Below are 27947 nucleotides of genomic sequence, written 5' to 3' on the forward strand. Positions count from 1 at the left end.
AGGGATAGAGAGCCAGAAACATCGATGAGAGCGAAACATCCATCAGCTGCCTCCTGCACACCCCCTACTGGGGATGTGCCCGCAACCCAGGTACATGCCCTTGACCGGAATCGAACCCGGGACCCTTCAGTCCGCAGGCCGACGCTCTATCCACTGAGCCACACCGGTTAGGACTCTTTCCCTTTTTTAAAATATTTTGATTAATTTCAGAAGGAAGGGAGAGGGAGAGAGAGACACATCAAGATGAGAGAACCATGGATCGGCTGCCTCCTGCATGCCCCCCCTCTGGGGATGGAGTCTGCAACCTGGGCCTGGGCCCCGACCGGGACTCGAACCCTCATCTCCTAGTTCACAGGTCAACGCTCAACCCCTGAGCCGCGCCGGCCGGGCGGTCATGTGTCCTGACGTGTCCTGGACGTGACCCCCTCCGGCCCCCCTAACACACCCCTAACCGCCTCCTTTCACCGCCGGTTCACCAGGGGGAAAAGGCCAGGAGTGGGCGCACCTGCCTGTCGGACCGCAGAGTCTGAGGACACAGGACCTGCCACTCTGGCCTCGGGTCCAACGTGCCTGGGTTCCCCAGGGACCCACTGATCACCTTCTCTGTTGGACAGAATGGGGCCCCTCCTACATTTCATGGAACAGTTCTGTGCCTTCCACAGAAGGTGCCAGTCCCAGCCTGGGGCCCCGAGGAAGCGTCCCCAGGGGTCCATCTGGCATTGCGACCATTGCTGGCCACGCAATGCCCTGCCAGACGTGTGCAGGGCTCAGCCTCGGGGCAGCGGGCAGCGGAGCCCACCTGGGCCAGAGGGAGGGCCCTGTTGCCCGGGGAGATTGTGATCAGCTAGGATGCCACCAGCGTGGGGCTGGGGTGACGGAGTTCGTCTCGATCTCTGGGCATCTGCCCTCACCCTCGCCTGAGAGAGTCCTGGACAGTGTCCCCCCCACCCCCGGGGCTCCCGAGCCCCCACACTGCCCCCTGGACTCCCATGGCCATCCCCAACTGCTCCATCCACTGGACAGAATCCCCCCTGGGGCTCCTGAGCCCCCCCACGCTGCCCCTGGACTCACATGGCCATCCCCAACCGCTCCATCCACTGGACAGAGTCTCCCCGGGGCTCCTGAGCCCCCCCCCACGCTGCCCCTGGACTCCCATGGCCATCCCCAACTGCTCCATCCACTGGACAGAATCCCCCCCGGGGCTCCTGAGCCCCCCCACACTGCCCCCTGGACTCCCATGGCCATCCCCAACTGCTCCATCCACTGGACAGAGTCTCCCCACCCCCAGGGCTCCCGAGCCCCCCCACGCTGCCCCCTGGACTCACATGGCCATCCCCAACTGCTCCATCCACTGGACAGAGTCTACCCGGGGCTCCTGAGCCCCCCCACGCTGCCCCCTGGACTCACATGGCCATCCCCAACTGCTCCATCCACTGAACAGAGTCTCCCCGGGGCTCCTGAGCCCCCCACACTGCCCCCTGGACTCACATGGCCATCTCAAACTGCTCCATCCCCTGGACAGAGTCTCCCCGGGGCTCCTGAGCCCCCCCACGCTGCCCCCTGGACTCACATGGCCATCCCCAACTGCTCCATCCACTGGACAGAGTCTCCCCGGGGCTCCCAAGCCCCCCATATTGCCCCCTGGACTCACATGGCCATCCCCAACTGCTCCATCAACTGGATAGAATCCCCCCTGGGGCTCCTGAGCCCCCACGCTGCCCCCTGGACTCCCATGGCCATCCCCAACTGCTCCATCCACTGGACAGAGTCTCCCCGGGGCTCCTGAGCCCCCACGCTGCCCCCTGGACTCACATGGCCATCCCCAACTGCTCCATCCACTGGACAGAGTCTCCCCGGGGCTCCTGAGCCCCCACACTGCCCCCCGGACTCACATGGCCATCTCAAACTGCTCCATCCACTTCCGCTTCGTGTCCTCCGTCTTGCAGAAGAACTGGAAGCCCTGCTTGCCTTGTAGGTGGATCAGGTAGAAGCCATAGGACCACTGTGAGGGGAGAGTACACGTGTGTACGCATGTGTACGGTGCACGCCTATGCATGTCTCTGCCTGCGCGTGCACATGTGTGCATGCATGTGCATGGGTACAGTGCACTCGCATGCGTGTTTGTGCCTGTGTGTGCATGTGTGTGTATACAGTTCACTCATGTGTGTGCATGTGCATATGGGTGTGTGCAGGTGCATGTATACAGTGCACTCACGTCTGTGTCTGCACACGTGTGCATAGGTGCATGTGCACACCCCTCTCAGGATTTCCTGGGACCCCCTCCCACCCCCTCCACGGTACGCCCTCAGCTGAACTCCACGGGTGCATCCGGGCCCTAAAGACTGAGCGGGGTCCCCGGGGAGCCCGTGTTCAGGAACTGGCCCGGGCCCTCCCTCACACCACACCGGCCCCCCCACTCTCACTTCCTCAATGTGAGCGAAAGGAACGCCCTGCGCGGAAGCAGGTCATCCGAAGGCACGGGGAGGGAAAGGCCCTGGGCCTGGAGCCCCGACCAAGCCCAGGCCGCTGCCCACCCCCTCGGCGCCCCCGGCCTGGCACCTCAGGGGCTGCCAAAGGCCCCGGGAAGGAGCTCGGAAACCCGGGGCCATGTGTTAGAGATGACGGAAGGAAGGGGGGGGCGCAGAGAGGAAGAGGGGGGAGGGGGGAGGGAGGGGGAGGGGAGAAAAGACAGAGGGTGACAGAGGGACACCAGACACACCGCTGACCAGCCATGGCCTTAACCTCCAGGGAACGGAGCAGGCGGGGGGACCAGGCAGGGCGGGGGCGCCAGGTAGGATGGGGGGACCAGGTAGGATGGGGGGACCAGGCAGGGTGGGGGGACCAGGCAGGACAGGGGGACCAGGCAGGGCGGGGGGACCAGGCAGGGTGGGGGGACCAGGCAGGGTGGGGGGACCAGGTAGGGCGGGGGGACCAGGTAGGATGGGGGGACCAGGTAGGACGGGGGGACCAGGTAGGACAGGGGGACCAGGCAGGGCGGGGGGACCAGGCAGGGCGGGGGCGCCAGGTAGGACGGGGGGACCAGGCAGGGCGGGGGGACCAGGCAGGGCGGGGGGACCAGGCAGGGCGGGGGGGGCCAGGCAGGGCGGGGGGACCAGGCAGGGCGGGGGGACCAGGTAGGATGGGGGGACCAGGTAGGACGGGGGGACCAGGCAGGGCGGGGGGACCAGGCAGGGCGGGGGGACCAGGCAGGGTGGGGGGACCAGGCAGGGCGGGGGGACCAGGCAGGGCGGGGGGACCAGGCAGGGTGGGGGGACCAGGCAGGGCGGGGGGACCAGGTAGGACGGGGGGACCAGGCAGGACGGGGGTACAAGGCAGGGCGGGGGGACCGCACTTGAACCCTCTGTAAGAGGCAGGCCCTTCCTCCTGCACACATGTCACGGTCTTAAGTAAGAAACTAGATGAGGAGGAAGAAGGCCATGAGCCCGCCCCTCCTCGGGCCCCCGGGTCCCCAGGCCCCCACTCCCGGCGCAGGAGGGCAGTGCCGCAGCGGCCCGAGGTGAGGAAGGCGTGAGGGGGCGCCAGTGCTTACCATTTTCCCATGAGACTAGGCAGCATGAGGAGAGGAGAGGAAAAGGGGGGGCGAGGTCATGACGGGACTCACAGCCCAGGACACGGACCACTGCCGAGAGCCCTGGGGTGGGGCAGCCGGGCCTTCCCCACGGGGGAAGGGTCAGGGGCTGGGACACGGGGCAGCGTCTCAGCCTGGAGCCTGGGGAGTGGCCTCAGCTCACCACCTCTGGGCCGCAGAAGCTTGTTTTGGACCTCAGGGTTAGGCGGGTCCCCCAACAGCTCTTCCAGGCGGCCCCCCCCGCTCTACACCGTGAACTCTGAAGTCCAGGACCTGGGTCTTAGCACATTGGCGCCTGGCCCCTCACCCAGCTCAGGGCTGCAAGTGAGGGCCCACGCTCTGGGTGCAGAGGCCTCTGCAGAAGCAGGACTGAACCGAGAGCAGGGCAGCCCCATCCAGCAGCCATGGCCCCACCCCAGCAGCCATGGCCCCACCCCCAGCTGTCATGGCCCCACCCCCAGCAGCCATGGCCCCACCCCCAGCAGCCATGGCCCCACCCCAGCAGCCATGGCCCCACCCCCAGCAGCCATGGCCCCACCCCCAGCAGCCATGGCCCCACCTCCAGCAGTCATAGCCCCACCCCCAGCAGCCATGGCCCCACCTCCAGCAGCCATGGCCTCATGCCCAGCAGCCATGGCACCACCCCCAGCTGTCATGGCCTCATGCCCAGCAGCCATGGCACCACCCCCAGCAGCCATGGCCTCATGCCCAGCAGCCATGGCACCACCCCCAGCTGTCATGGCACCACCCCCAGCTGCCATGGCACCACCCCCAGCAGCCATGGCCCCACCCACAGCTGCCATGGCCCCACCCACAGCAGCCATGGCACCACCCCCAGCTGCCATGGCACCACCCCAGCTGCCATGGCACCACCCCCAGCAGCCATGGCTCCACCCCCAGCTGCCATGGCCCCACCCCCAGCAGCCATGGCACCACCCCCAGCAGCCATGGCACCACCCCCAGCTGCCATGGCACCACCCCCAGCTGCCGTGACCCCACCCCCAGCAGCCGTGGCCCCACCTCCAGCTGCCGTGGCCCCACCCCCAGCTGCCATGGCCCACTGACTGGGCAGCAGTCTGACAGCTGACGCCGCGCCCACCCAGGGCCCTCCTCGGCAGGGGCGGGCAGGGGTGGGCAGGGGCAGGAAGGACTGCTTCTCTAGGGCCAATGTGGACTGGAGCCGGGGCCAAGGTCTAAGGCTGACTCCCACCGAGCACTTGGCTGGGTCCCTCTGCTCCTCCCCTCACTTGGGTACTGAGATCCTGGCCACTCCCACGCCCGGGAAAGATTCAGAGATGAAAGCCAGGGATGGGCTGGGCCCGGCGAGAGGGGCGCCTTCAGCAGGAGTCACCGTGACAGAGGATGACTGAAAGGAAGCCCTGTCCCACTGCAGCCCCCCTGTCCCGAGGCCACTCGGCAACAGCCCCTCGGTGGGGCATCACCGGCACCCTGCCTGTGTGCCCCGCTGCCCCACCGTCCCCCCCAGAACCCGGGCCCACCTTCTTGACATCCTTGTTGTTCATGGGGTCGTCGGTCATCTTGTGGAACAGCAGCTCGATGATCTCCTTCAGCTCGTAGCTGTAGCCCCTCCTCTTGCAGACGATGACCACCTTGTCGAACAGGAACAGGTACCTGGCCCCGGGCGCGGCCGGGGCGTCAGCATGGCCCGCGCGCCGTGCTCCCGGGCTGTGGGATGGAGCCCAAGCCCTGCCCTCTGCCTGGTTCACCCGCCAACGCTGACCCTCGGCCAGGTCGCCGCTGCTCTCAGGTACGACTCCTCCAGGAAGTCCTCCTTGACCTCACCCATGGCCCAAGGAGCATATGGACTCCTCCATCCCCAAGCTCCATCTCCCACTAACCAGACTGGGAGCCCCGAGGGAGCCGAACCCATGGGTGCTGTGACCCCAGCCTCGGCCCAGGCCTCGCACACAGTAGGAGTGCATGGAGGACTGGACAGCTGCCGTGCCAGCTCAGCCAGAGCCATCCCTGTCGCCCGCCTGGACACGCCCTCAGTCACCTGGCAAAGGGCTCCTGTGGCCCCTCTGGCTGGCCGGCTGCTAGGAGCCTGGGAGCTCGCCGGCCAAGGCCTCCGGCTGCCCCCCAGCCCAGCCCAGTGCCGGCCGGGCAGGGCAGCCCCGTGGGCGTGGCGGCCGCCGGCTGACGGTGGCCGCTGGCTGACGTGGCTCACAACGCTCTCGCCGAGAAGGCAGGAAGCAATTAAAACGGAGCGACACAAAGCCGGGTGGGCAGGCCGCCCTCTCCAGCAGAAAAGCCGTTTCCACACCGTGGGGGCGGGTGCCCGGCTGGGCTGGTGCCACCGCCCGGGATGCCCGTCGCCCGCTCACCTGTCCTGCTTGGTGTGGTTGACGATGGACCGCACCTTCAGCTCCCCGTCGATCTTTGGCCGCCCAAATTCCTCCAGTTTTACTTGCTAGAAAGACGGGGAGGGCTGTCAGCTGGTAGCCCGTGCCAGGGCAGCCGTCCCCCCCATCCCCTGCCCGGAGGAAGGGCTGTGTGCCCCCGTCCCAGGGGCCGATCCCCCGGAGGCGGACACCCAGCCAAAGAGCCCGGTGGGTCCTGGCCGGTGCTTAGAACAAGGGGCGGCGGGGGACGGAGAAACAGGCCCGCGGGCTCCTGTGCCCCAGCCCCCCCAGGAGCAGAGCCATTCACGTGGGCAACCTCCCCAGGCCGCTGCGGCGGTGCCCAGCGCAGCGACCCGGTAGGAAAGGCCAGACGCCCGGCCCGAAAACCAAGTTCAAGGGAACAAAGAGCATTGGACAGACGGACGGAGGGCGGGCGGGGTGTTGGTCCCGCCCGGGAGCACAGTGTGCGGGCCGTGCTGACGCCCCGGCCGCGCCCAGGGCCATGGGACAGGCTTCCCGTCAAACGCTCTCTGCTCTGCGGAGATGCCGTTCCCGTTTCCCGTGAGGCTTGTATCTTGGCTACTCTGCTCTGGACACGGTCCTGTGTGGCCCACGTGAGCCTGCCCTCTGCCTGGCTCCGGCACCCATGCCGACCCGCAGATACGACTCCGCCAGGAAGCCCTCCTTGGCCTCCCCAACCTTGAGGAGGCCGTGTCTGCGTGATGCTCCGACGGACGGGTCTCGGCATCTTCTTCTGAGCTCTTGGAACTTTCCAGAAGCTGCCAGGGCCAGACTCACGAGCACAGCGGCTCGGTGTCCCAGAGGGAGACTGAGCACCCTGCACAGCGACTCCCTCGGAGCCTCCGCGTCTCGCCTGTAACGTGCGGGACGAGCGTGCCGCCGCCCCCCGGGGGGCGCGTTTCCGGAGAAAGAGCGGGCTGCGCGGGGCGCCTGGATCAGAGAGCGCGTTGCACCTGCTCGCCACCGGGTCGGGTCGTAGTTTTGTCACTTCAGGAACAAGTATTTCTCATTCGCTAAACAGAAGTGTTTGAGTAACAAACAAAAATCGTCTTTTTTTCACGTCGTAATGATGCCCGTGCATCACAGGGCATCGAGGACACACGGCTGATGGGGAACCCGGACAGCCTCGCTCCGCCAGGCGCTGAAGACACTGCCCCCCCGTCCGCGCCCTGCCCCTCGCCCTCTGCCCCTGGGCGCTCCAGGTTTGTTCTAAGACAGCCGTGGGCAAACTACGGCCCGCGGGCCGGATCCGGCCAGTTCGGCTGTTCTATCCGGCCCGCGGAGCCGAAAGAGCGGAGGGTTCTCTTGCTCTCCCCTCCGCTCCTTTACTTTGAATGTATATTAGTTCACACAAACACTCCATCCATGCTTTTGTTCCGGCCCTCCGGTCCAGTTTAAGAACCCATGGTGGCCCTCGAGTCAAAAAGCTTGCCCACCCCTGTTAAGAGGAAGGAGACACGGAGCTGTGTCCTAACGCTGCCGGGGAGCGTCTTTTCGTCACTCGGCGACACGGTACGCGCGTCCCTGGCCGTGTGCGCGGAGGGGTCCTCCTTGGGCTCTCTCGGAGGTGAGGAATGGGCAACGGGCACCAGGTGTGGGCCTGGGCACCCGGGAGCTTCCTTTGCCCAAAGCTTCTGCGTGGATCTGACTTCCACAGAGACTCGGCGAGACCAGCCAAGTTCAGGGGCGAGAGTGAGAGCGTGCAGGCCGGGGCTCTGAGCCAGGGCCAGTGCTGTGCCCGGGGGCACCTGGAGACGTGCTTGGCCATCATCACTGGCTCCCAAGGGTGGGGGTGCTACGGCATCCAGTGGGCAACGTGCAATGCACAGGACAGACCCCCCAACAAAGGACGCTCCCCACGGTCGACAGAGCAGAAGTGGGGGAACGCTGGGGGACACACTGGCAGGTCGGCGAGACGTCGGCTGGGACAGCAGGGAGTGCCCACTTCCGACGGCCCAGCTCCTCTCTCCCACAGGCCACAGTGGCCACCCAGCACCCAAGGGTGATGCTGAGAGGGTCCCGGGAGGTGCCTGCCTGACGCCCAGGGGAGGGGAGAACCCGAGGGCAGCTCCCGGCAGCGTGGACACACGGTCCGTTGTCCCCCAGGGGCCAGTGGAGGCGAGGGGGGCCAGGGGCCAGGAAACAGGAGCCGCAGGCCCCCTGGGAGCCACCACCTCTAGGACCAAGAGAGTCCTCGGTCCAGGCCAGAGGGGGAGGGGGGCTGGTGCCGTCTCCCGCGGGCCTGCCCCTGGGCAGCAGGCCACCTGTGAGCCCCGGGCGCCGGGCTGGCTGGCTGGCAGAATGTCGGGGCTGCACCAGCTCCCCGGAACCGGCCGGACAAGAGTGTTCTCACACTTCCGCGTGTTCAATGTGGAGATGGGGAAAGACGTTTTACAAACACACGCAGGACACGGACATGAGTAATCTTCAGCCTCTGGCCCTGGCTGGGGGGGCTCAGTTGGTTGAGTATTGTCCCAGGCACCAAAAGGTCATGGTTCGATTCCCGTCAGGGCACGGGCCCGGCTGTGGGCTCGATCCCTGGGGGGCAGGGCGTGTGCAGGAGGCAGCTGATCCATGATTCTCTCTCACATCTATGTTTCTCTCTCTCTCTCTCTCTCTCTCGCTCCCTTCCTCTCTGAAATCAATAAAAATACACTGAGTGGCCAGATGATGATGATCTCTGAACGCATAATAACCTGGCCACTCAGTGTATATCCTATATAATAAAAGGCTAATATGCAAATTGTCCCCTTGACCAGGAGTTCGACCAGCAGGCAGGCCAGCCAACCGCCCATGTCCCCTCCCCCTGGCCAGGCTGGCTGGACCCCACCCACGCATGAATTCATGCACCGGGCCTCTAATACAGGGGTCCTCAAACTACGGCCGGCGGGCCACATGCAGCCCGCCAAGGACATTTATCCAGCCCGCCAGGTGCTGCTGCCTGTCCTGCTTAGCAGCCAACGCGTCCTGGGCCCGCAGTGCACGTAGGAATTTGTTCATAGTTTTTTTTTAAACTATAGTCTGGCCCTCCAACCGTCTGAGGGACAGTGAACTGACCCCCTGTTTAAAAAGTTTGAGGACCCATGCCGAAACCGGTTTGGCTCAGTGGATAGAGCGTCGGCCTGCGGACTGAAGGGTCCCGGGTTCGATTCCGGTCAAGGGCATGTACCTTGGTTGCGGGCACATTCCCAGTGGGGGGTGTGCAGGAGGCAGCTGATCGATGTTTCTCTCTCATCGATGTTTCTGGCTCTCTGTCCCTCTCCCTTCCTCTCTGTGAAATATCAATAAAATATATTTAAAAAAAAAAAAAAGTTTGAGGACCCCTGCTCTAATATATATATATATATATATATATATATATATATATATATATATACACACACACACACACACACACACACACTGAGTGGCCAGATTATTGTGCGCTCAGAGGTCATCATCATCTGGCCAATCTGTGGATATTTAAAAGGAAAGTCCCCATTCTTTGGAGAGTCGGCCACACTTACCAAGTTTTCTATCGAACTCTGAAACTCGCTGATTTTCTTCAGGGTCTCTTTGTCCCGTTTCACTTCATTTATGTACATTGCCAAGTCCTTGAAAACAGCAGTGTGGGGCGGGGTTGGCAGGCCCACACTGGGCAGGGCGAGGGGCTCAGCCCCCAGCCCCCAGCCCCCAGCCCCCATCCCACATCCGCTCAGAGCTGGGCACTTTCAAAGCACCTCCAGCCCGGCCGGCGAGGCTCAGGGGTTGAGCGTGGACCTGTGAGCCAGGAGGTCACGTTTCAAGTCCCGGTCAGGGCACAGGCCCGGGTTGCGGGCTCCATCCCCAGTGAGGGGTGTGCAGGTGGGAGGCAGCCGATCCATGATTCTCTCTCATCGTGGATGTTTCTGTCTCTCTCCCTCTCCCTTCCTCTCTGAATCAATAAAAAAATAAAAAAAATGTTTTTAAAAAGCACCTCCCCCCATCTGCCAGAGGTGGCTGGCTCTCCGCAGCAAGGAGTGAGAAGGGCCAACCCCCCTTGACAAATAAGAAACTCGGGAAGAAAAGGAAGAACCAACCCCAAAGCACACGCCAATCAGTGGGCCAAGAACCCCGAGCTCCTGCCTCCTGACCCCCTAGGTGCGAATAGATAAACAACAGCCAACTAGACGCGAGCAGGCGTGTCTTAGCTCTGGGGAGGGGACCCCCCCCAAAGGCCACGGCCTCCGGGAGCCCCAGCTGCACGTGGGCGAACCCCAACCGGGTGGCCAGCTGGCCATGCCATGCAGCCTCCTGCTGGCCACCAGGGGGCAGTGCCCACCGCGATCCAGAGGGCAGAGCGACTGGGCAGGGCACCCAGCGCTGCGGAGAGCCAGGGACCCGGCCCACCCTGGAGAACCCAGGAGGGCGCCGCTGCCCCCGCCCAGCAGGAGCACAGGCTGCCGTGGGTGGAGCCGCAAGCCAGGCCGCGGTGGGGCCGGTGCAGCCTCCCCGCAGAGCTCCGGCCCGTCCCCACGAGGAGCCCAGCGGCACGGCATGGCCGGACCCGAGGCAGAAACGCCGCAAGACGGCCGGCCAGCTGTGCGCCCGCTGCACCCCGCGGCGCAGGCCACGGCCCACGCGGACGTGAAGTCCCCCACGAGCACAAGGCTGCTCCGAGGCGCGCTCAGCGTGGAGCATGCGCAACGGGGAACGGATTCCAGGGGGCCACCCTCCTGGGACACGTCCCCCTGCAAAGACTGGGGACACAGCAGGGAGAGGGGAGGGGCCCGGCCTGCCAACCCTCAGAGCGGGGAAAGGCTGGAGGGTGCTCGGGGCCTGGCGTGGCCAAGCATGCCTGGGACGCGGGCACGTGGCAAGCACACCGCAGAGCCACACTGGCACGCGGAGAAGCCCGTGCCTGACGGGCAGTGGGAGCCACAGGAGGTCTCGGGGCAGCGGGCCACGCCAGCTGAGCTCTCCTGCGGGAGGTGTAGCTGCCAGAGGGCTGGCACGGGCCTGGGAGGCAGGGGAGGTGGTGCGGCTGGGGGTTGGGGGGGGGACAGGGGCGGGCATGTCAGAAGCAGAAGTCCCAGGGCTGAGCAGCAGGCAGCACAGGACAGATGCCCAGAACGGAGTCCAGGGCCTGGGAACCGGGCGGCCCCAGTGGACGGCGGGAAAGCCTGCAGCGCCCCCGGCCCCGACCCTCTGCCCGTCGGTGGGTCTCCCCCACCACCCTGTGCCCTGCTCTGTTCCGTGCCCCCCAGGAAACTCGACATTTCGGGTCACAGGCTTGTTCGTGAGCCCCGTTCCGGCCCGGCCTCTCCCTGCCTCAGTTTACCCCCCACCTGCATGGCTTCCAGTGCTTCTTTCAGCTGCTGCCTCTCGGGCCGGTCGGTGGAATGGCTCAGAAGTTCCTGAGGGGGTGAGAAGGGAGCCACAGGTCACCCCTCAGGGGTCCTGGCCTGGGCCCCCGCCCCCACCGGGCACAGAGCGAGGCCCCCTGAGACAGCCGGGCTCCGCTGCCACCTCCAGCAGACAGTGGGCCCCCCACCCAGGCCACGCACTGCTTCAAGGGAGGGGTGTCCGCAAGTCCTGTGGGTAACGGGAGGGACGCTCGCAGCACAAAGCTGGGTGCTGAGCTCCCAGGGAACCGGCTGGTTCACGGAAGAGCCTCACTCGGCGCCTCCCAGAACCAGCGTCGCCCCAGGTCCGTCCGCCCAGAAGGACACCCCATTCCCCTTTCTCCGTGGCCACCGGGGAGCTCCGGGCGGCCAAGGCGCAGCCACGGGAACGCTCACTCCCGGCCGGGGGCGCTTCCCGTCCCTCCCGCTTTCTCTGCTCGCCTCCCCGCTTGAGCCCTAGCTCTCCTCTGCACGCTTCCCGCGGTGCCAGCACGCAGAGCCAGCTCCTCGCGCACGTGCCGCTTCCAGGCGCCGAGCACGGCGTCCTCCTGTGGCGGCTGGCTCTGGCCTCCCTGGGCCCCGCCTGGCCGGCCGGCAGAGGCCACGGGCTCACCTTCAGGAGGAGGTGGTACTTGAGCACCCGCTGCATAGGCACCACCAGCAGGTCCTGCAGCTTGAACTTCCCGTCCTGGACCTTCAGCGTGCATTCCTGGGCATCGGGGCAGCAAGGCGATGAGGGGCGTCCTTGCCCGGGGACGCTGGACCCCGACGCTCCCACACCCCGGCCGGGGGCAGACCTGAGGCCGGAACTAGGGCCCAGGTGTCCCGTCCTTGTCTGGCCTGGCTCCCAGAGGCCCCTCTCCCCCATAACCAGGTGTGGGGCTGCCGCCTCTCACGGCCTCGGGTCCGTAGGGGCCACACGAGGGCTGAAATGCTGGGGCTGGCGCCCACGGGGCCTGCCCCAACACCCTCGGGGAGCCGGCTCACATCAGGGGGACCACCTGCAGAACCAGGGCTCCCCCATTGCCTGGACCCTGAGCACCCCCGCACCGCGGAGCAAAGGGACCCAGCACCGGGACCCACTCCGGAAGCAGGGTCTGACGGGAACCCAGCTGGGGAGCAGCCTGGCCCACCCCAAGGAGGAGAGTGAGGACAGGGTCCTGAGTGGGGCTCACGTGGGAAACCCCACAGGAGACCGGCCCTGAGCCCGGGCGAGGATGGGAGAGTTGGGGGGACGGCGGGGAGGATCCACAGCTCCCAGCAAACATTCGTCACCTGGGGCCCCCTTGGGGTCCACGTAGGCCAGGGTCAAGGGTCGGTCACAGCCCCTCACTGAGCCAGATCCGGTCCTTGGGGCCTACCTCCCCTGCACCCAAGGGGCCAGGCTGTATTCTGGCCTGGGACAGTGACCTCCACCTGCTCAGTGCCCACCCCACAAAGGAGGGGGAAAAAACCACCTGTTAAAATCACCTACAAAAAAAAGTCCTATCAGCCCGGCCGGCGTGGCTCAGGGGTTGAGCGTCGACCTAGGAACCAGGAGGTCACGGTTCAATTCCCAGTGAGGGCACAGGCCCGGGTTGCGGGCTCGATCCCCAGTGGGGGCGTGCAGGAGGCAGCTGATCCATGATTCTCTCTCAGCATGGATGTTTCTATCTCTCTCCCTCTCCCTCTCCCTTCCTCTCTGAATCAATAAAAATTAAAAATTTTAAAAAAGAAAAAGTCCTATCACTACCCCGTCCCCACCTTCCCACAATGTGGGTGAGCAGGAGGCCATGGAGCTGCGGCTTCGGGGGACGAGCCGGGGACGGGGCAGGCCGGGGGCAGGGCAGGGGCAGGGCAGGGACTGGGCGGGAAGCCACTGTCACCTCCACTTTCAGCCTGAAGTCCTCCCGGCTGGCGAGGAGCTGGTTCAGCGTGTTCTGAGCGTGCTCCATGTGGCTGCAGTACTCCCCGTAGATCAGGAGCCTGGGCATGCACATGCGGACGTGTAGAGTCACATGTGTGCACACACGTGCATGCACATGCACATGCGCACACACGCCACCTGCCGCGGGCAGCACACAGCCAGGGGACCCCGCCCGGTGAAGCCACAGGTCAGCTCTGCACTGTCCCGTGTGGACCCAGAGAGATGCCCAGGTGTCCGCGAGGCCCCGCAGCCAGGAGGGGCCGCCACCCACCTCTCCTTGAACTCCAGGAAGACCTTGGCCAGCGTGCCGCCGCCCGCCATCATGGCCACGTCGATGGCCCTCAGGAAGCTGTGGTGCACCCTGATCAGGTCCTGGAGGGAAAGCCGTCGGCATGTGAGCAGGCACCAGCCAGAGGGGCCCACGGGTCCATGATCACTCTCGATGGAGAGGCCCGGGCGCGGGGGTGCGTCCCACATAATGTGGGTGTAACCCAGCCAGGAGGGCTCCCGGGCTGGCACCCAAAGGAGGCCTGAGCACACACAAGTCCCCCGAAACCAAGTCCCTCCTCTCATCTGCCAGCCATAAAAACACCCCTTAGCCAGGACCCACCGAGCCCCAGGCAGGGATGCAGCGCAGCCTGGGACCTGGGTACAGGCATAGCAGGGGACCCAGGACAGAACCTGCAGGCGGGCGTAGCCGGGGACCCGGGACAGAGCCTGCAGGCGGGCGTAGCCGGGGACCCGGGACAAAACCTGCAGGCGGGCGCAGCCGGGGACCCGGGACAGATCCTGCAGGCGGGCGCAGCCCGGGACCCAGGACAGAACCTGCAGGCGGGCATAGCCGGGGACCGGGACAGAGCCTGCAGGCGGGCGTAGCCGGGGACCCGGGACAGGGCCTGCAGGCGGGCGTAGCCGGGGACCCGGGACAAAACCTGCAGGTGGGTGTAGCGGGGACCCGGGACAGATCCTGCAGGCGGGCGCAGCCCGGGACCCAGGACAGAACCTGCAGGCGGGCATAGCCGGGGACCGGGACAGAGCCTGCAGGCGGGCGTAGCCGGGGACCCGGGACAGAGCCTGCAGGCGGGCGTAGCTGGGGACCCAGGACAGGGCCTGCAGGCGGGTACAGTCTGGGACCCGGGGCAGAACCTGCAGGCGGGTACAGTCTGGGACCCGGGACAGAGCCTGCAGGCGGGTACAGTCTGGGACCCGGGACAGAGCCTGCAGGCGGGCGTAGCCGGGGACCCGGGACAGAGCCTGCAGGCGGGTACAGTCTGGGACCCGGGGCAGAACCTGCAGGCGGGTACAGTCTGGGACCCGGGACAGAGCCTGCAGGCGGGTACAGTCTGGGACCCGGGACAGAGCCTGCAGGCGGGTACAGTCTGGGACCCGGGACAGAGCCTGCAGGCGGGTACAGTCTGGGACCCGGGACAGAGCCTGCAGGCGGGTACAGTCTGGGACCCGGGACAGAGCCTGCAGGCGGGTACAGTCTGGGACCCGGGACAGAGCCTGCAGGCGGGTACAGTCTGGGACCCGGGACAGAGCCTGTAGGCGGGCGCACAGGGCCTCACCTCCAGGTTGATGAAGACAGCCGCCATGTCCGCCGGGCTCAGCACCAGCCTCAGGGGGCCCATGTAGTTCTGGAAGACAGAGCCGATGCTGCCTCAGCCTGGGGGGCAGCCACCTTCCAGGCCACAGCTCGGCCAGGGGGATCCGACAACCCCGCCGAGGTCAGGGCTCCCTGCAGGCGGCTCCCAGGCCTGGCCCCGGCCGGCGCTCAGCGCTCGCTGGAGAGCATCGGGGAGGCCCGGCTCCGCCGCGCGGGGCAGGCGGGAGGCGGCCTGAGCACCGACCGAGGGCCACACCAGCTCCCTGGGGGCACTTGCGTCGCGCTGGACGCGAACCCCACAGCCACCGTGGAGCGCGGCTAGCGTTTGAGACGTGAGGAAACAAAGACCCCGGAGGGGGCATCACCCACGTGCACCTCTGACGGTGACAGGGCCACGGTCCCCAGCCTGCGCCCCTGAACCTGCCAGGAGCGGCTCTCCACGCCCAGAAGCTCCGCGAGGCAGGCGGTGGTTCTGCCCGAGCCGCCTCGGTTCTCACAGGTGCCAACGTCCCTCCTGCCCGGGGAGGACTCCGCCTCTCCCCGGGGGCCCTGCCCGGCCTCTCCCGGCCACTGGACGGAGCGGGAGGAACTGCCCACACGGACAGGCTGCCCTGGCCTGTCTGACGCGGGGACAGCGCACCTACCTCGAATGGGGAGGGGAGGCCTATAAACAAGGTTACCCCCCAAAGCACACGGCATGCCCTGGCTGAGGCCCCCAACACCACCCGGCCGCGCCAAGCAGGAGTGGCCGCTGCCCCGCGAGGCTGAGCTCGGGGCGGGGGGGGGGCTGGAGCCGGCGCCGCGGCGACGGCCGAGCGCACCTTCTCGATGTCCTCCAGCGTGCGGTAGTACTTGGCCTCGGTCTCCTGGATCTCCAGCAGGCAGCACGTCCTCTTGTCGTCCTCCGTCATGCCCATTTTCTACGGGATGGACACGGGGCGTGAGCAGGGACGCCCGCCAGGCCTGCCACCCGCTCACCGCCGGGCTTGGCCACCGTGGGGCCGGATGGGAGACGGAAGGGGCCCAGGCCTTCCTTCCCCTCCCGTCTTGCAGATGAGGAAACTGAGGCACGCGGAGGGGCTGTGCCGGGAACCTGAGAACTGGCGGCAGTGCCGAGGAAGCGCGGCTTCCGGGCCAGGCCGAGCCCCGCACAAGCCGCCTCCGGCATAGACAGCAGGTGTGAGGTGCTTAAAGCACCTACTGTGTGCACAGGAGAGGCTCTGACCAGCTCCCCAAGGACCTGTGTCCGCCAACTAAGCGGCTGTCCGGCGCCGGCCAGCTGGTGCCTCAGAGAAGGACACCGATTCCTCACAGGCTGGCCCTTCCCAGCGCCCACGGGGCTCACCCAGGGGCCTGTGCTAACAGCCACCGGCAGGGCCGGCCCCCACCTCTGGGGGGAACAGGCCGGGGGGGGGGGGTCGGGCTGACCAAGAGACTGCGGTCACAGGGCTGGGGAAGGGGGGTGATGTGACTGCAGAGGCAGCCACGCTCTCGGGCCCCCAGGCTGAGCCGTGAGCCAGGCCCTGGGAGAAGGAGCTGGGACCCGTGGCATGACGTTTGGACCCCGTGTGCCCTGACCATCCTCCTCCTCCAGGAAGTGCCAGGCCCTGCTGGGCTCTGCCGGGGCCGCAGCTCCAAGGGCCGCGCGGGGCACATACTCCAGGGCCGGGTGACAGCCCTGCTCAGCCAGGGGCTGCATCGTGACTCTCGGGGGCTCCATGGGGATGCTGAGTGACCCCCTAACACAGCATGTAAACAGCCGACAGTGTCTCCGGGGCCAGGGCCGAGATGGGGGAGCCGCGCGGGCGGTGCTTACCTGCATGTACCTAATCTGCGAGCATGGAAACAGACGACAGAGACCCGGTTAGCGCCCAGCTGCACGTGGGTCAGGGAGGCCCACGCGCACTCAGCCCACAGCCTCAGGGCTGCCCCGCTGCCGGGCTGGCGGGGAGGGGCAGCCCCGGACCCAGCACGCGGCTGGTCTTCCCACGTCTGGGCGGAGAGCCACGCCTGCCAACCTCTGGCTTTATCTCCCTTTGCAAACGTCACCGTCCCCATGACCTCCACTGGGACTGCGGGGGGAGCCCCAGCTGTGGCAGGGGGTGGCAGGGGATGAGATAAACTGGCGGCGGGTCCCAGAGGGTGTAGCAGGAGGCCCCCCCACCCGGGATGGACGAGGCGGCCTGTGAGCACCAGCCCGGGGCGTTAGGACACTGAGCAGAGCAGGGCAGGGGGCGCCAGCTTATCCCCAGGATATGGGGCGGTGGGGGGGGGACATGGTGTCAGCCCCCAGGCCCTGCCGACAGCCCCGGGTCCCGCTGTGTGGGCACCAGGACAGAGGGAGCTCTGGAGGGCCCTCTCCAGGTCCCCGCAGGCCAAGCACCTGTGGGGGGTCTCGGGAGCCTGTGAGATCTGGGCTCCGGGTCCTGTCCTCGCTTCACAGAGGACACTGGCCCCCAAAGGGCTGGGGGAGCCCAGAAGGCCGGCCAGGCTCCTGGGCAGCTCGGGGCGGGGAATCAGGGACCTCCAGCAACAGGCGAGGGCGGCCTTCCAGCCCCGAACGCCCCCCAGGGGGGCAGGGTCGCCCGAGGCCACGCCCCACAGCAGACTGACAGCGTGAGACCTGGTGACTGAGGGAAGGGAACCCACACCACACCCTCCAGGGCAGTTTTGGGGCTGCGAGCGCCACGACCAGTATGTCCCGTCTCCCCCGCGTGATGCCAGAGGGGCCGCTGGTGCCCCCGAGTGGAAAAGCTTCTCTGAAAGACTGGGGGAGCTGCACCCCGCTTCGCGTGTGCTCGCCGCCACTGCTCACTCCCACATGGGCCCCGAGTTCCCCTGAGACATTCCCCCAGTTCTTGTGTGAAAGCAGATGGCATCAAAAGCCTCCCGAGCTGGCAAGCGGCACCTCCACTGCCCGTGGGGGCCCGAGGGGCTGTGGCCAGGTCCCCATCTCCCCAGCCAGCCAGCAGGACCCGCCTTCCCCCCAGCAGCTGTGGGCATTACCCCGCACCGCAGCCGACGGGCGTCCTAGGCTGTTAGCCATCGCACATAAAGCTCGCACAGCTGGCTAACCGGGGCGATGGCGGGTCCCTGCGCTGCCCAGAGGCCGACGCCTGCAGTGTGAGCTGACGCGTGCGGTGTGAGCCGATGCGTGCGGTGTGGGGTATGAGCTGATGCGAGCGGTGTGAGCTGATGCGTGTGGTGTGAGCTGATGTGTGCAGTGTGAGCTGACGCATGCAGTGTGAGCTGATGCGAGCGGTGTGAGCCGACGCGTGCGGTGTGCGGTGTGAGCTGATGTGAGCAGTGTGAGCTGATGCGTGCGGTGTGAGCCGACGCGTGCGGTGTGAGCCGACGCGTGCGGTGTGAGCCGACGCGTGCGGTGTGAGCCGACGCGTGCGGTGTGAGCCGACGCGTGCGGTGTGAGCCGACGCGTGCGGTGTGAGCCGACGCGTGCGGTGTGAGCTGACGCGTGCGGTGTGAGCCGACGCGTGCGGTGTGAGCCGACGCGTGCGGTGTGAGCCGATGCGTGCTGTGTGAGCCGATGCGTGCGGTGTGAGCCGATGCGTGCGGTGTGAGCCGACGCGTGCGGTGTGAGCCGACGCGTGCGGTGTGAGCCGACGCGTGCGGTGTGAGCTGATGCGTGCGGTGTGAGCTGATGCGTGCGGTGTGAGCTGACGAGTGCGGTGTGAGTGGGGCTCCCGCTGAGAGCTGGCGGCTCCAGACGGGAGGGACTCTGAGGCCCTCACAGCCTTCGAGGAGAATCCCACAGCTACCCATCGCAGAAGACGGGCAGGGCCATGGCAGCGTGTCACATCCCAGCCTCCTGAGGAGACTTCGCAGGGATGAGGGCCTGTAGCAGGCTGGGCCCAGGAAGGGGGAGGAACGGGGTGGAGAGGACGGGGCAGCCTCTGGAGCTCCCTCCACACGGGACCAGCTCCCCCTCAGTGGCCCGGGCCCGCGGCCACTCATTTTTAAAGAAAGGGCCAGAATCAGCCCGGCCGGCGTGGCTCAGGGGTTGAGCGTCGACCTAGGAACCAGGAGGTCCCGGGTTCAATTCCCGGTCAGGGCACAGGCCCGGGTGGCGGGCTCGATCCCCAAGGTGGGGCGTGTGGGAGGCAGCCGATCCGTGATTCTCTCGTCATGGATGTTTCTCTCCCTCTCCCTTCCTCTCCAAAATCAATAAACGTATATACATATATTTTTAAAGGGCAGACGGCTCTGCCAAGTCTAAAAGCCCGTGCGGGCGAGGAAGAGGGTGCGGGGGGCATGGGGGGCGTGGGGGGGCGGGGCGCGGGGGGCGCGGGCGCGGGGGGCGCGGGCGCGGGGCGGCTCACCATGGGCTGCTGCACCTCCACCTTGATGATGTCCTCGTAGATGTCGTCGCCCTCCTCCTCGCACGGGACGCAGTCGTAGATGTCCTCGCCCACGTCGTGCTCGCTGCGGGGAGGGAGCGGTCAGAGGGCCGGGCGCCTCCGTCTCCTGGCCCCACAGGTGGGCACCTGCCTCCCAGGCGCCTGCGCTGAAACCGCAGGGTGCAGAGCCCGCTCCTGCTTTGCCTGCCGTGCTTGAGAAGGACCCCGAGACGGAGCCCCAACTCCCCCAGCCCCTCCCTAACTGCCAGGGACACAGGCGGAGGCCCGGAGGTGCAGGGGGGACCCCCACGGGAGTCTTCGCGGGCTAGTCGGCGCGGTGCCCAGCTCCGGCGCCCGGGCTCCTGCCTCCTGGCCCAAAGCCCTCGCCACGGCCAGGCCGGGCACCTGCAGCCGAGCGCTCGGCCTCCCTGTCCCTGCAGACGCTGCGCCCAAAGGAACGGCTCCCGAGGCCCTGCCCGCCGGTTCCTGAGGTCCAGACAGGCCCTGCAGGTGCCGGCTGCCCCGGCCCCTGTTGCACAGCAGAGCGGGCCTGGTGACAAGGCCAGCGTGAAACTGTGGCCGCCACGTGGGACAGAGGAGACGGGACGCTGCAGGCTGCTCCCTCAGAGGCAGGCAAGGCCGCTCACATGGGGGGGGTGCAGTGGAGGGAGGGGGCGGGCAGTGGGGGTCCGGGCAGCCACACATTTTACGAACTAATGACATTAATAAAGAGAACGGGAAATAGGCCCAGAAAGGGGCCTCCAGGTCACGGTGCAGGGGCACCAAACCGCCAGCACGAGAGCCCCCTTCTCCTCCCATGTTCGGGGGACATTCCAGTTGATCCCCGCTCAGGATCCTGCCCCGCAAGGACCTCCCTGCAGCCCCCCCACAGGACTGGGTGCTCAAGATGCAACCTCCTTGCCCTGGCTGGTTTGGCTCAGTGGATAGAGCGTCGGCCTGCGGACTCAGGGGTCCTGGGTTCAATTCCGGTCAAGGGCATGTACCTTGGTTGCGGGCACATCCCCAGTGGGAGGTGTGCAGGAGGCAGCTGATGGATGTTTCTCTCTCATCGATGTTTCTAACTCTCTATCCCTCTCCCTTCCTCTCTGTAAAAAATCAATGAAATATATTTTTAAAAAAAAATGCAACCTCCTTACTGCCCCACGCACGCCATGGCGCCCACGGCTCTCGCGGGGCAGAGGGAAAGTGGGGTGCCCAGGGCAGGGGGCTTGCCGAGCTCTCCAGAGCTGGGGCACACCGTCCCGTTCCACTGCGTCCTGCTCAGGGGGCTTCCTGGACAGGTGGGCTTGAAAGATGCTTGGAGGGGTCCGGCCGGTGTGGCTCAGTGGTTGAGCATTGACCTATGAACCAGGAGGTCACGGTTCGATTCCCGGGGGGGCTACTTGGCCCTTCTCTGCATTTCTGTTTCTCCGCTGAGCCCCCCACCTGTCACTCAGGCGGCGCATTCTCCCCTCTGAGCCCCTGGCCGTGTTTACAGCAGCGGAGTCAGCAGTGGGCTGCTCTGGGCCCGTTTCTGTTCTGGCGATGGCTCCCTCCTCCCTGTGCTCTGCAAGTCTGGTGGCTCCCGTTGGACACGGGACAGGAAGCGTGTTTGTGGCGGTGCAGGCCGCGGTCCGTGTGAAGAGCCATGTTTGCTGAGACCGTTCGCTCAGCGGGGCTCGGACAGTGGGCAGCAGCGGGCGTGGCTGCTGAATCCGCCTCCGGCCGCTGACTTCCCGGCAGGAAACCCGAGGCACCTTCCCGTGGGTGTGAGGTTCCGTGGTCAGCCAAGGGTTGAGGTGGATTAGAAGATGGGCGAGGGGGGGGTTTCCCTGCTCTGTGGGTCCCTCCCTTCCAGCGCTTTCTCAATGTTCCGGCTGCCCGACCACTTCCGATTCTTTTCCCTGACAGCTCAGGCCCGAGATGCGGCTGTCCGCACGACTTGGGGGGGGCCCCGGGAAAACCTTCCAGTTCCATCTGCAGCGAGCACTCGGGGAGAACCTGAGGGCCCCTCCGGGTGAGAGTGAGACGACGTGGTTCCCCCTCCTCCCCCCGTGTGCTCAGGGAAGGGACAAGACCCCGAGACTGACAGGGGAATACCTCCAGGGTGGTCACCTCCCACCCCGTGTCCACTGCCAAGGTCCCCACCTGCTTCTGTCCTCAGAAGAGAGACAGGAGCACGCGTGCCCGTGGCATTCCCTCCCTGCACCCCTCCACTCGCAGCTTCCCACGTCCCAGGGCCCTGGGACCTGCCCAGGCAGAGAGCTGTGTCCTGGCACCTAAGGTGGGACGGAAGCGCCTCAAAAACGCAGGCACCGCCCCTCCGTCTCTGCTCTGCAGAAGGTCCACCCTCTGCCTGCCCATCTCCCACGGGGGATGGCGAGCCCCTCCCTCGAGCCCCCCACAAGGCACGGAGCACGCACTTCCTACACTGAAGGCTCTGTTCCCCCATGGAAACCCTTCCCAGCCATTGTTGTTATTATTATTATTATTTTGTTGTTGTGAATCCTCATCAGAGGACATTATTTCATTTATTTGTAAAGCGTGGAAGGGCGTGGGAGAGACAGACACAGAGAAACGTATGTGAAAGAGACACATCCATTGGCTGCCTCCCCCGTGCGCCCAGACCAGAGCCGGGGTTCGAGCCTGCAACCAAGGTACGTGCCCTTGACCAGGATCAAACCCGGGCCCCTCCCGTCTGCAGGCCGACACTCTGTCCACGGAGCCACACGGGCCAGGGCCCCAACCACTATTCAGTTCGGGTCTATGAGCACAAAGGAAGGTAGGTTCATGCCTATTATTTGAAGTTAGAGACAGGAGCCGGGAGAGCCCCTTCCGCACGCCCCGTGGTACAGGGGAGGAGGGGGATACAGGGCGAAGGAGTGACTCTTTTCCATTGAAAGTATGCGAGTGATGAGACGTGTGAGACTCAGCCGTCACAATACGGACGCCGTCAGATTTGATGGGTTAGAGCCGTGGTCGGCAAACTGCGGCTCGCGAGCCACATGCGGCTCTTTGGCCCCTGGAGTGTGGCTCTTCCACAAAATACCACGGCCTGGGCGAGTCTGTTTTGAAGAAGTGGCGTTAGAAGAAGTTTAAGTTTAAAACATTTGGCTCTCAGAAGAAATTTCCATCGTTGTCCTGTTGATATTTGGCTCTGTGGACTAAGGAGTTTGCCGACCACTGGGCTAGCTCAATACACTTCCTAAGACCAGTTCCCGCCAGTAGCTTACTGGGGTCCGGAGAGGACGCGGGCACCAGCTCTGGGCCAAGAGCTCACAGCCCAGGTGGGGAGACGGACGAACGGGCAGCGTGACGTCGGAGAGGCAGACGCTTCTAGAAGGCAGCAGTGTCGTTCGCTGGGGTGACCCGCTCCGGTCCCCAACAGTCCTGCTCTCTGGTCGGAAGGCACAGACATTCCACGACCACCTTGCTGTTCAAAGGCTGTATCTCCAGACGCACGTCCCGAGCGGGGCGGGGCTACAGGCCAAGTCTCGGCGTCTGTGGCAGCGGATCAGTCCCGTCCCCACCAGCGGGGCCCAGGGCATCTGACCGCCGAGGCCGGAGCGGACACACTTTTGTCGTCACCCGCCGGCGTGACGGTGGCGTCTCCAGCCAGTGGGACCGACCTCCTGGCAGCTCTGCACACCCAGGCGCTCTCCCCGCCACATCCCAGGCGCAGGGAAGTCCTCCCCGAGTCCCAGGGGACTTCGACCATTCTGCTTCCTCGTAAATCCCGTGAGGTGTGCTTCCCCGGGGCGATGCTGAGCCACGCCGCGCTCTCCCGCCTCACCCCACTCCCTACCTTCTCCTCTGTGGGGCACTGTCCCAGCCAGGCCTCTACAAGACGCTCCACTTGGGCTCTAAGACCCAGGGGCCCCCTCTTACGAGGAGCCCTCCTGGATTTCTGGGTTAGCATTGACCCAGCCCCAGTCCGGGCTCCCACGGGGTGGTGCTTCTGTGTGCAAACTCCCTCCCAGCCCTGGGCGAGGGGTTCCCCCAGTTCAGGCACCTCACCCCGGGCCAGCCCAGGACTCGGGCAGGTCTGAGACGGGAGGAGCAGCACCCCCAGCTTCCTCAGAGCGCCCCAGGAGGAAGAGCGGCTCTCAGGGAGGGCGAAGCCAGATGCAAACGCGAGGCATGCATCACGAGAGCCATTTCAAAGCAGGCCGCCCGTGTGCTTGCTGAAGCGTTCTTAAGCGGCAGCGTTTTGTGTTAATTTTTCCAACCAGCTGCTGTCCTGTTCAATTATACATGACTCAGGGGCCTCGGCCCCGAGCTCGGAGCCCCGGAGCCCATCCTCCTAACCCAGCGCCCTCGGTCAGGCACACGGGCTTCTGAGCTCCCGGGTCACATTCTGACCCGAGACCCCCGCTGCCCACCTGGGCCGCCACCCGCCGGGGCCGTGAGCTCCCCGCCGCGGCGAGACCCGCTGAGCTGCGCCCGCGGTTACGCCGAGCACGTCTAAGGGTACGGTGTGGAACCGGCGGGACCTCGCTTCTCCAACGCCGCCCACCTCGGACGGACGGCCCCCCCACGCGGACGCCCGTGTGACGGCCACGCGCCTCTCGAAGGGGCGGGTGCACCAACCGGAGTCCGTTTCCCGCGGTTCACACCCCAGGATGTTGTGTGTGAGTATCTTCGCGTTTTGGGTTTCGTTGTTTGCTTTTGTTGCTGCTCATAATTATGGGTAAATGTTCCCATCTCCCTGTTCATCCCTTCCCTGTTGGTTAGGTTTCCGCCTCCCTTTCACGTCCTTTTTTTGTTTTCCTCGCGCGCACTCACACATTAGCCAGGACGGGAGGCCTGGCCCGCCTATCGGAGGGGACGAGGCAGGGACCACGGGAGGGCCCGGGACGCGTCATTCCACTTACACGACTTCTAACGGGAACAAGTGACTGTTCCGAACAGCCCTCCGGAACGAGTTAAGTTCCAGGAACGAGGCCCCGCTGCATTTGGGGACGTTGGGGACATTGGGGACGTTGGGTTAAACAAAAATACACCCTTGCCCTAACCGGTGTGGCTCAGTGGATAGAGCGTCGGCCTGTGGACTCAAGGGTCCCAGGTTCGATTCCGGTCAAGGGCATGTACCTTGGTTGCGGGCACATCCCCAGTGGGGGGTGTGCAGGAGGCAGCTGATGGATGTTTCTCTCTCATCGATGTTTCTAACTCTCTATCCCTCTCCCTTCCTCTCTGTAAAAAAATCAATAAAATATATATTTTTAAAAAATACACCCTTAACAGCCACCTCCTGTGCTGTGTTCTCTTCCTTCTTCGCGTCTTGCCGTTGGTCTTTGGTGTGGCCACTAGAGAGCTCCCCGTCGCACGCGTGGCCCGGGGGCCGTTCTCTGGGCGGCACAGCCACAGCCGCTCGGAATCCGGGGAGAAAGGCCACCTTCGGGGTAAGACGGGTCGGGAGTCACCGTCCCAGCTGAGCGCCCGCGGTGGGTCTCTGTGCGCTGTGCCGCCCACGTCACGGGCGACCTCCCCAGCCCGGTCCCCAAACCAGGTGCAGACGCTGCGTGTCACACACGGGAAACGAAGGCACGGCAGGTGGGAAGCGTGCCAGGCGCCACACGAACGGGACCCGACAGAGCCAGGTCCTGGGCTTGTCCCACAAGACAGCCTTGTGGCTTGGGAGCAGGCGGGGCGGGAGGGGGCGGGCGGGCGGCGGCCTTCGCTGAGGAGCCGTGCGTGGCGGGCAGAGGCTGCGGGGCCTCCACCACCCACTGGGCTGGGGCAACAGTGGGGGCTGACACCCCAGGCAGAACAGCCTCTCAGAGGAGGGTCCGCATGGGGGACCCACGCTTCTCCTCCAGCGCTCGCCCCTCTGGCAGCCCCAACCCTGCCCTGCCCGGAGCACAGGAGCCTGGGGCAGGGAGTCTCTCTCCCCTTTATGGTCCCAGCTCCTGGGACACGGAAAGCACTAGCATCCAGTCAGCAGCTGGACGAACACACGATCGACTGACGGACTGAATGAATGAATGAATGAATGGAAGCTGACGTCGGGCGCTCGCCATGTCGGTCCCTCCCCAGCTTCCCCGCGTGGGAGACAGCGGTGCGGCACGCGGCTGCCGTGCTGGAGGAGGATCCGGATCTAGCTGCGGAGTGTCGGGTCCGGGCCACTTCTGACACCTGGCCGAGAGCCCACGGAAAGAAGGAGCAGGTTCTGCTCACACTGCAGCTGCTCACTCCCGGCCGCCCAGAGGAAGTGGGGGGAAGTGGGGGCTCCCCTGCTCCCAGCCACCCAGAGGAAGTGGGGGGAAGTGGGGGCTCCCCTGCTCCCAGCCGCCCAGAGGAAGTGGGGGGAAGTGGGGCTCCCCTGCTCCCAGCCGCCCAGAGGAAGTGGGGGGAAGTGGGGCTCCCCTGCTCCCAGCCGCCCAGAGAAAGTGGGGGGAAGTGAGGGCTCCTTGCTCGCAGCCGCCCAGAGGAAGTGGGGGGAAGTGGGGGCTCCCCTGCTCCCAGCCACCCAGAGAAAGTGGGGGAAGTGGGGGCTCTTTGCTCTCGGCCGCCCAGAGGAAGTGGGGGGAAGTGGGGGCTCCTTGCTCCCAGCCGCCCAGAGGAAGTGGGGGGAAGTGGGGGCTCCCTTGCTCCCAGCCGCCCAGAGGAAGTGGGGGCTCCCTTGCTCCCAGCCGCCCAGAGGAAGTGGGGGCTCCCTTGCTCCCAGCCGCCCAGAGGAAGTGGGGGCTCCCTTGCTCCCAGCCGCCCAGAGAAAGTGGGGGCTCCCTTGCTTCCAGCCGCCCAGAGAAAGTGGGGGGAAGTGGGGGTTCCTTGCTCCCAGCCGCCCAGAGAAAGTGGGGGGAAGTGGGGGTTCCCTTGCTCCCAGCCGCCCAGAGAAAGTGGGAGGGAAGTGGGGGCTCCTTGCTCCCAGCTGCCCAGAGAAAGGGGGGGAAGTGGGGGCTCCCTCGCTCCGGGATGCCCTGATGAGGTGGGGCCGCTGCCCCAGCTCCGCCTCGGCGCGCACAGCCCCCGTCTGCCCAGCGGCCTGGTGAGAAGGGGCGCTCCTGTTTGCCTTGTAAGCGGCCCTGATGGGGAATATCAACCCAGGTCCACGGGGACAGGATGCGAGGGATGTGCTCTCCGTGGAAGGAGGGGGGGGGGGGGGAGCTTGGAAATTTATTAAACTGGAGCCGCTGGGACCAAATCCCAAGTTAAAGACCCACATTCATCCCGTCCCTACAATTCATGATTTACGTCTGCAATAACGGCGCCGTAGGAATCCATCGGAGTCAGGCTCGCTCTGAACGTCACAGAGGATGCCACTGAACTGTGCGAAGCCACGGCCCCGGACCGGCTTCTCGCCGAGAGGAATCACACCCCATGTTTCGGTTCGGGGGCCCAGTCCCACGGGAAGGGGCAGAGAAAGGGGGCATGGGCGCCCGGGTCGCCACGGTCTGACTCGCCCCATAGAAACCCCCCAAACTGCCCGTGCACCCCAAGCCACTGGGGGCAGGCAGGAACCCGGGTGGCAGCTGAGGGGGAGGGGCTCTGGCTGGTTCTGGGAAGGCTCGTCCAGCCACGTCCCGGCTGCCCAGGAGCCCTGGGCCGGCTGACACCTCAGGCTGGCCACCTGGGACAAGCGGCACGTCTCAACGGCCCTCGCCCTGGGACGGGGGGCGCCCCAGGCTCTGGGGGGCTTCGACTTCACATGGTCGGGAGGTGGGGGCACAGCTCGGAGTCAAAGCTGAGCGACATGGACCAGGGCTTCCCCTCGCTAGGCCTCAGTGTCCTTGTCTGTGAAATGGGGCCGCCTGCAGACAAACCTAACAGGCAGCTGGGCCAGCGGACATCCGGAGGTGACGTCCCAGCAGTGGCCGCGTGCAGGCCCTGTCACTGTCACCCGGGGCTTCCGTTGCCCTGCGCACACGCCCGCGCTGCTAGGGGGCCTGAACGGGGTGCTCATGACGACACAAGGTCTGACCCCAGGAACCTCCCAGCCCAAGGAAGACAGGCATTTACCTCCCAATCGCCGTGCACCCCATGGACCGCCACGCAGGGTGGGGGTGCTCTGCAGGGTGGGGGACGGGCGGTGGTGCTGGCTGGGTGGGTGGACTGGAGGGCTGTTCCAAGGGGGAGACACTCAGACCCGGATTTGGCAGATGAGGAGGAGTCTCCAAGGTGGAAAATGCCAGAAGGGGGGCTCAGCCAGCAGGAGGGGGGGCAGGAGGGAGGGCGGGGACCACCTTCCAGCTGAGCCTCTCTGAGCCCCGTTTCCTCATCCCTGCAGGCGGGTGAGCAGCTCCTCACTCAGCCGCACCCCTAAGGGCCCACGGGTGGGGTGATCCTCTCACAGTCATTTCTAAGACCCTCTCTGACTCCTGGCACTGGTCAGGGCGGGGGGCGGGGAGGGGGGCAGTGGCATCCAGGTGGGCTGCTCGGCCCTGGCTGTGACTTACATGGACCCCAGGCCCCTGTCTCCCTCCAGGCTGCTCTCCCGCCCTCACCCACACGGGGTCGACCAGACGCCCCGAAGAGCTCCGTGCCTCCCAGTGGGGTTGCTGCAGGCCCCGGGCTCTGGAACAGGGGCTGTGGCAGCCACTCCCACCCGTGTTTCACGCCCACAATCACAGGACCTCGCCGCCAGCACCGTGCCGACACCTGAGTTCTGAGTGGCTCGTGTTGCTTTAAAGAGACGCTGCTGCTAAAGGTATCGGCCCGGCCCCCACCCTGGAGGCAGCAGGGATGTGGGTGGGGTGGGCGGCCACGGCTGGCTCCCACCCGGCCTGTGCTGCAGGTGGAGAGAG

The 27947-nt window shown here is 65.9% G+C and overlaps 1 protein-coding gene across 9 annotated transcripts in view; it reads right to left on the minus strand.

Moving 5' to 3' along the window:
* Window positions 1-27947, minus strand: part of VAV2 (vav guanine nucleotide exchange factor 2) — a 115539-nt gene that overhangs the window by 15331 nt on the left and 72261 nt on the right. For 6 of the 9 annotated variants that reach the window (XR_013960716.1, XM_080670737.1, XM_080670734.1 and 3 more), the window contains exons 5-16: window positions 19186-19288; window positions 15670-15768; window positions 14811-14879; window positions 13514-13614; window positions 13202-13301; window positions 11950-12045; window positions 11280-11348; window positions 9480-9566; window positions 5935-6020; window positions 5089-5221; window positions 3551-3565; window positions 1893-2002 (exon numbers count right to left, since the gene is read on the minus strand). Coding sequence is in view for 8 of the 9 variants with exons in the window: in XM_080670737.1 (XP_080526863.1) it covers window positions 1893-2002; window positions 3551-3565; window positions 5089-5221; window positions 5935-6020; window positions 9480-9566; window positions 11280-11348; window positions 11950-12045; window positions 13202-13301; window positions 13514-13614; window positions 14811-14879; window positions 15670-15768; window positions 19186-19288 (1068 nt within the window). In the remaining variant the exon portion in view is untranslated. The remainder of the gene's footprint in view (window positions 1-1892; window positions 2003-3550; window positions 3566-5088; window positions 5222-5934; window positions 6021-9479; window positions 9567-11279; window positions 11349-11949; window positions 12046-13201; window positions 13302-13513; window positions 13615-14810; window positions 14880-15669; window positions 15769-19185; window positions 19289-27947) is intronic. The other 3 variants (XM_080670739.1, XM_080670738.1, XM_080670735.1) reach the window with 1 other exon arrangement.

The sequence above is a fragment of the Plecotus auritus genome, assembly GCF_963455305.1.
Source record: "Plecotus auritus genome assembly, chromosome: 5".
NCBI classification, from domain to species: Eukaryota; Metazoa; Chordata; class Mammalia; order Chiroptera; family Vespertilionidae; genus Plecotus; species Plecotus auritus.